General features: G+C 44.3%; 2 protein-coding genes across 2 annotated transcripts in view; one reads left to right on the top strand and one right to left on the bottom strand.

The window, feature by feature from the left end:
• The window catches only part of LOC104987709 (histone H3-like), a 1892-nt gene extending 1446 nt beyond the window's left edge, over positions 1–446 (top strand). Inside the window, exon 2 of the mRNA XM_010838752.1 lies at positions 4–446. Within this exon, the coding sequence (XP_010837054.1) occupies positions 4–384 (381 nt within the window). The 3' untranslated portion in view covers positions 385–446. The remainder of the gene's footprint in view (positions 1–3) is intronic.
• Positions 447–5608: 5162 nt separating this feature from the next.
• Positions 5609–7702, bottom strand: LOC104987695 (histone H4). The gene is made up of 2 exons (XM_010838740.1): positions 7260–7702; positions 5609–5693 (listed from the first exon to the last, which is right to left on the bottom strand). Exon 1 carries the CDS (start codon positions 7661–7663, stop codon positions 7352–7354), a length of 312 nt encoding a protein of 103 aa, XP_010837042.1. The 5' UTR covers positions 7664–7702; the 3' UTR covers positions 5609–5693; positions 7260–7351.
• Positions 7703–8015: the final 313 nt, after the last annotated feature.

Raw genomic sequence — 8015 nt, forward strand, 5'->3', positions numbered from 1 at the left:
AAGTCCACCGGTGGCAAGGCCCCGCGGAAGCAGCTGGCCACCAAGGCGGCTCGCAAGAGCGCGCCGGCCACGGGCGGCGTCAAGAAGCCGCATCGCTACCGGCCGGGTACCGTGGCCCTGCGGGAGATCCGGCGCTACCAGAAGTCGACCGAGCTGCTGATCCGCAAGCTGCCGTTCCAGCGGCTGGTGCGCGAGATCGCGCAGGACTTCAAGACGGACCTGCGCTTCCAGAGCTCGGCCGTGATGGCGCTGCAGGAGGCGAGCGAGGCCTACCTGGTGGGGCTGTTTGAAGACACGAACCTGTGCGCCATCCACGCCAAGCGCGTGACCATCATGCCCAAAGACATCCAGCTGGCTCGCCGCATCCGCGGGGAGCGGGCTTAAGAAGTGTGCGCTGTGCTCGAGGTTCCATCAAATCCAAAGGCTCTTTTCAGAGCCACCCACGACTACACTTGAAAGAAGCTGTGTCACTTGTCCAGGCTCTTTAGGCAGGCCTTCGCATACTCCGGGAGGGTAGGGCGCGCTCAAGACGGGAGGACCTTAGAGCGCGCAAAGCTCTGGACTCCGAACAGACATAAGCTAAAGGCCAGTTATCCAGTCTAAACCTTTGCTCGCTGCTGCCTTCCCAGATGTCAGTAACTTAAGAGTTGGGTCAGTGTGCTTGTCTGGCCTGGCGGGTTGCCGCTGCTTCCTTGGGCGCCCTAGAACGTCCACCTTGGCTGCTTAGAGTTGGCCCTGTGTTTTCTTGTAGGTTGGGGCTCTTTTCCAGCGCCTTTGTGCTCCACTGTGGCCCACGATTGTAATTGTCCCGGGAGCAAGGTGAGCTGTGATTAAGTGCGGGGCGACTGGTGGTGTGGGGAGGTGGGTTGAGAGAAGGCGGAGTCACGGGAACGCTCGGGATTCGCGGGTCAAAGGGCTTTTGGGCGGCTGAGACCCGCGCACAGATTGGACCTTCTCACCGGTCCGGGCGCTTGGCACCCCCCATCCCCCGCCTCCGGAGGGATACCGCCACTCGGGTCTTGACCCACTTCCGCCGAGTAAAGTGCGGCATTTCATCGCTTCAAGTGCCAGTAATTTGAAGCCTCAGTCCCACCCTCTACTTCTCAAAAGTCGGGGATGAATGATAGGGTGATTGTACAGACCCTAAAGCCACTTTGGTGAGCTGGGTGTTAAAGGGATTGCTTTCCTGCCCAGTTCCACAAAGAGGCTCCTAGAGGCTATCGCTTCAACCTCTGGTAGTGTCTATATCTGTTTCATTTAGACATGTGGGAAGTCTCTTCTCAGGTTTTGGGTTACTCAGTGAAAGGAAAGAAATGGGGCTCCGAGCTCAAGTTTGGGGAAGAGATCAAACAGGCAGAGCATGGTCTTCCTTTGGGGAAATGAAGTCCTCCCCACCCCCCCGCACCTCCCCCCACCGATTTCCCGCCCCCCGCCCCCCACCCCCCCAGCTCCGCCCCCGTTACGGAAATAGTGAGAGTGGAGGCCTGAGATGATTCTTGTACCATTTGGGCCGGGGGTGAGGGGGGGTGAAAGTGCAAGGCCTCTAATGGGCAGCAGAGTAGGGGCAAGGTCTTGCACAGCCCTTCTCCACAGATCTCAGACACAAAGGCTGTATGGTCTTATCTTAACCTTCTCAGTCATCTATCTGAACTTGGACGAGGCCAAGGCCTGTTTTCTGTTTTGTCTCAGCACAGTGACAGGTTAAAAGCATTTGTTATAGAAGTCAGTGAGAATACAGAGGAGGGAAAAGGAAAGATACTTTTTTTTTTCTTAAGCTTTAATTCAGTTCAGTTCAGTTGCTCAGTCGTGTCCGACTCTTTGCGACCCCATGAATTGCAGCACGCCAGGCCTCCCTGTCCATCACCAACTCCCGGAGTTCACTCAAACTCATGTCCATTGAGTCGGTGATGCCATCCAGCCATCTCATCCTCTGTTGTCCCCTTCTCCTCCTGCCCCCAGTGCCTCCCAGCATCAGAGTCTTTTCCAATGAGTCAACTTTTCGCATGAGGTGGCCAAAGTATTGGGAGTTTCAGCTTCAGCATCAGTCCTTCCAATGAACACTCAGGACTGATTTCCTTTAGAATGGACTGGTTGGATCTCCTTGCAGTCCAAGGGACTTTCAAGAGTCTTTCTGCTCCAGGGTCACAGCAATTTCCAGAGCATGCCTCCAGGTCTCTGCCTAGACCCTGATTACCTGCTTAGGTCCTCAATGCAGGGTGGATCTAGGACCTGTGTCAGTACTCTGAGTTAAAAAGTAGTAACTTTTAAGGTGTGGTGGGGCACCACCTTTGCACTTATCATCTCATCCATCCTCATGGTAAAACTTTCAGGGACAAACAGACATAGGGCTTTCTGAGGTACAGCTTGAGGCTCTCAGTTGAGTGACTTGATTTGCTGGCATATTGAGTGCAGCACTTTCACAGTATCATCTTTTGGGATTTGAAATAGCTCAGCTGGAATTCTATCACCTCCACTAAGCTAGTGATGCTTAGTTAGTGTAGTGATGTTTGTAGTGATGCTTCCTAAGGCCCACTTGACTTAGCACTCCAGAATGTCTGGCTCGAGGTAAGTGATCACACTGTTGTGGTTATCTGGGTCATTAAGATCTTTTTTGTCTAGTTCTTCTGTGTATTCTTGCCACCTCTTCTTAGTATCTTCTGCTTCTGTTAGGTCCATACTGTTTCTATCCTTTATTGTGCCCATCTTTGCATGAAATATTCCCTTGGTATCTCCAATTGTCTTGAAGAGGTCTCTAGTCTTTCCCAGTCTATTGTTTTCCTCTATTTCTTTGCATTGATCACTGAGGAAGGCTTTTTTTTTTTTTTTTTTTTCTCTCCTTGCTATCCTTTGGAACTCTGCATTCAAATGGGTATATCTTTCCTTTTCTCCTTTGCCTTTAGCTTCTCTTCTTTTCTCAGCTATTTGTAAGGCCTTCTCAGACAGCATTTCCCTTTTTTGCATTTCTTGCAGGTTATACAACAACAACAAAAGGAAAGATCCTAACTTGAATAATCTGGTTCCAGAATTCATGCTCTCAATTTCCAACAAGAAGTGTAACTGATTAGTCCATTAGCTCCCTGCAGGCAAATCTATATGGGAAGCCAAACTACAATCAGAAAGATTGGAAGAGCCTGGAGGCAGATGACTTCAGTGGCTGCCATTACTCAACCAGGGTACCATTTCACTCTAAAGGCTGCCTCATTACAAGAACTGGAAATGCTCACTAGAGAGTCAGGGTACGTCTGCCTTGGAGGGTATTTTGATGATTGCAACCCCCTTGTTCCCTCCTCTCCTCCCTCATTTCCAGCCCTCTTCTCTAATAAGGTTGTGGTAAGAAGTTACTTTGTTGTAATCATAGTCTTCTACTCTACTACCAGATAAGAAATCCCAGAGATCACTGAATAGAAAGGCCAAATAAAGATGTTCAAACCACAGTTAATTGAATCCATTTAAAACATGAAACAAAGAGCAAGGAAAAATGAGGAGCAAGGGGAAATTAACATCCATATTAATAGAACAGGGTTCAATGATGGGGGAAGTACAACACTGTATCCAATGCTGAGTTACAGTTTTCTGTCCTGTCTTGCTCTGTGGCCTCAGCTTTCCCCGTTGATGCTGCAGTTAAAAGGACTAGAGATGAGAGTGGACAAGGGGACTCAGCAGACAGAAGGTGCTTGATCCTAATTTAAGCTTGTTCAGTCAAAGAGATACAGGGACAAGTGTGCCTGGCCGTTATTGTAATTCACCAGTAACTTGCTGAGTAGCTATGGATTTCTCTGTTTAGCATGCAGAGGACATTGGGCAACAGTGGCTGTCACCAGTGGATGGCTGATAGAAGCCATGAATACTGGGCATTTCATGTATCTCATGAATATTTGATATGGTGCTTACTTGGTACTTCTGCCCTTTCATATATCTATACAGGAAGATGCTCTGTTTATTTATATTTAACATTTCTCACAGGCTATGTTATAACTTTCTACTTGTTATAACTTTCTACTCTTTATACACATTTTAACAGTCAAGTCAGCTGGCAAGTTTGATTCTTTAAGATGATTTCACATTTTTCTGCTCTAATTCTGAAAAATCTGGACCTGCCAACTTGTTCATACCCACCTTTACCCACTGTCTTCTTTGCTCTTTAAATTTTGACTACACTGACTCCCGCTTCCCCAGTTATGAAGCATAGAAGACCTACATTGGGTGAAATAGGCAGTAAATACACCAACTTAGGTTTCTATTTCATTACAAGACTTTCACATAGAAAGATTTCACTTTAATCTTTCAGAGATCTTCTCATTTGATCCTTGAATCACTTCTGTAAGAAAGTCAGGAATTCTCAGCAATATTACAATGAGAAAATGGGACTGTGGCAAAGTTAAGATTTTCCATGGGCCATATAACCCAGAATCTCTCTTCCTTTCTCCCTCATTCCCCATCCACCCCACATCTTCTGATTGTCTGGGTAGGGGTGGGGGCTGGTATTATACATGCTTATTTAAGATATTGGAACAATTCAAAACGTTAAATGATTATAACAAAAACCAACACCTATAAATCACTCAAATTTCTGTGAACATTCTTCCTGATAGTTTTCTATATATCCATACATATTTATATGTACTGATAATATTCTGTATTAATGATAATTCTATACTTTTGGCTCACATAGAGAAATAACATGTACATCAATAGTTTCAATATAAAGTTTGGAGTCGAATGTTTCAGAGGAAGAACGTTGTGAAAGATGACAGGCACATCTAGCCTTCAGGAGGATAATGCTGCTATTCAGAGAAGTTGGGAGTCTGGAAAGGTAAGGTAAGTCTTCGAACTGGTCCAGTGTGATGTCTGATTAGCCAGTGACACTTAAGTGCCTCTATCATCATGGTAATGGAAGTAGACATGCAGACTAAACAATCATTTGTATGCATGTATTGTACTGAAGGTCCTGAATCACCCATGGGAGGAACAAGCTGATAGCCAGGGCTGGCTTAAACAGTATTTGAGCCACTCAGGAGGTAGAAATGGAAAGGAAATTATTTTGTTACCAAATTAGAGGTGAAATAGCATTATATTCCTCACTGTTATACAAACCAATGATATTTAGTAAAACAAGTGATTTTTAGTAAAACAAGCTGACTACATTTTTTATTCGTGCATTTTTTTTTTTGCCCCAAATGCTTTAAGGAAATAAGCAATTCTACCTTTTCCTCCTGTAATATTTTGTCCTAAAAATTTTTTATTAGGATCATTTACCTAAAGTTTTCTTTTTTTGGTATCGAAGAATGCAAAATTTAACATATTGTAAACAAATTAGGGCAACATATACTCAGATTCTAAATATTTTTGTTTGATTTAAAGAAAAACTGTTATTTAACCAGTTGTTCTCAAACTTTAACGTGTTTCAGAATCAACTGAAGGGTTTGTTAAAATACGAATGGCTAGATCTCACTTCCCAGAGTTTCTCATGCAACAGGTCTGGGGTTTTGCAAAATCTGGGTTCAAGATTTTGGATTTCTAGCAATTCCCAGGTAAGCTGATGCTCCTAGACTAGATACCACACTTTGGGAATCACTAGTTTAGATAATGGATATGTCGCACCCTCCTTCCTTTATTCTTTGATTTCTCTTCAAAATTTGATAATCTCCTTCAGAGGATCTCAGCGAGGATCAGATATATTCAATCTGCATTGCCTTTAAAATGAAAAAAAAAAAAAATCATAGTGATGTTTGAAATAGAAATGTCATCAGTTGCTGTTGAGATTTTAATTTGAAGGGAAGATGAAACATCTTGAACATTGAATCCTTTTGTTTACTTCTCACTTGGTCATCTTCACAAATGTTATTCTTGCCTTTCCCTCCCTGATCCTCCCCCTCCCCTTTACCGTATATCTTATCAGGATGCCAGGCATTCTGCTCCTTCTTAACAGCCTGATACAAGCCCCACCTCTACAGCCAAACCTGATCATTTTCCAGCAGCCAGTGACCTCTGCTGTTAGGACTCCTATAATAATCATCATTTACATTTCGCATCATCCCAAATATGTGACACCGTGTACTTTTGGGCTGTGTGTGTATGTATTTTATGTAATATTTTTCTCCCCTAGTCCGTAGGGCTGCAAAGAGTTGGAAACCACTGAGGAACTGAGCATTCACTCCCTCATTCTGATAATAACCTCTTTAGGGCAGGTTTCCCATGCTTTGACTTTCTGGCATCTCCATTGCTAAGAACCATGTTTTAAACCTAGTTTACCAAGTGTTTGATGCTAATGAGAGCAGCCAAGTGTGGAGACCAATAAAGCAATATCTTTTGCGAATTGACAGAATTTCTTCTGTAGGATTTTTTTGGGAGCTACAGACAAGCCAAATTTAGCTGTAAAATCATAGGCCTGGAACATTAAAAAAAAACCTTTTACTTGCAAATATAATAGCTGCAAAACTATAATTAGGTTTAAGGACAAGAGGTGTGGACCTACACTTCAACTCAAATTAGGGCAATTTAGCAGTGGTGGTATAAAGACTATGTATCTCTATCTATATATAAAAATTTGCTTTTGCCTTGTTAAAAATTAAACTGCTTTCTGTATTGATGATATGTTTCTGACAGTCTGTTACTCTAAGCTGCAACAGGCCTTAATGGAAAAATCACATACCAGAATTTTGTTTCTTGAAGACGTGTTTTCACATTAAAGTTATGTACTCTGCTCAGCTTTTGAAAATTCGTATTTGTTTCTACATTTTATCTTTGTAATATCAGCGAAAGACAAATCTCTTAAATCTTTAAATTCTTCCTTGAATGTTGTACACACACACACACTACTCTCAGCAGCTAATTGTGAGGGGCCTTTAGCATAAAAAGCACAGGACACCAGAAATACCTTGCATACACTGGTCGGATAATTTCCGAATGTGTTTAAAACTCAATGAGCCCACCTCTGACCTAGCAACCCCTTATTTGCTTCATTTTTGAATGGTCGGTTACTGGATTTATTTCTTTGCTAATGCTCTTGCACCTTCCCAGGTAAGATCGTAATGGTAATTACCACCACCCAGTGTGATCACCAGAGCTGGAAAGTGAAGCCCACACAAACTACTTTCCACAGCCTGGTCCAACGATTACAATTGACAGCGAGCCCAAAAGCAAACTTAAGTCGAAACAGACAAGAGCAGCTTTTGGTAAATGACTTGTCTTCCGAGCTGTTAGCACTTTTAGGATTCGCTACTTCTGACACCACTCTAGACAGATACAAAATTACCTACACTTTTAAGTATCCAGCTCTTCAGATGACCGTGTGGTTGGCCCTAAAAAGGGCCTTTGAGATTGTCGTCACACACAGCACAGGGGCAGCAGCTCAACCTCCGAAGCCGTAGAGGGTGCGTCCCTGCCGCTTTAGCGCGTAGACCACGTCCATGGCAGTGACCGTCTTCCGCTTGGCGTGCTCTGTGTAGGTGACCGCGTCCCGAATAACATTCTCCAGAAACACCTTCAACACGCCTCGGGTCTCCTCGTAAATGAGGCCGGAAATGCGTTTGACTCCCCCACGCCGAGCAAGGCGCCGAATAGCGGGCTTGGTGATGCCTTGGATGTTATCTCTCAAGACTTTGCGGTGGCGCTTCGCACCACCCTTGCCTAAGCCTTTGCCCCCTTTTCCTCTTCCAGACATGACTGAGCTGGTCAGAAAACCTCTGATACAGACATCGCTGCTTTCCCCCAGATATACAAGAGCAGCGGACCTGACTGAAAACCGAAAGCGCGCGGGCGGGAAGAGGTCCCAATTGTCCCCGCCCACTCGACTGTCCGTCATTTCTGCTGTTTCCGTATCCTCCTCCACCCTCCACAGAGCCCTCTAATGGAGCCTCTCATTTTTATTTATTTTTGAAGTATAGTTGATTTACAATTTTATATTAGTTTCAGCTGTACCAACAACGATTCAATATTTTTATAAATCAGATTGCATTTAGTTATTATAAAATATTGGCTACATTATCTGTACTGTAGAATATGCCCTTTTAGCT

Source organism: Bison bison, unplaced genomic scaffold (genome assembly GCF_000754665.1).
Source record: "Bison bison bison isolate TAMUID 2011002044 unplaced genomic scaffold, Bison_UMD1.0 scf7180017864104, whole genome shotgun sequence".
Taxonomy (NCBI): domain Eukaryota; kingdom Metazoa; phylum Chordata; class Mammalia; order Artiodactyla; family Bovidae; genus Bison; species Bison bison.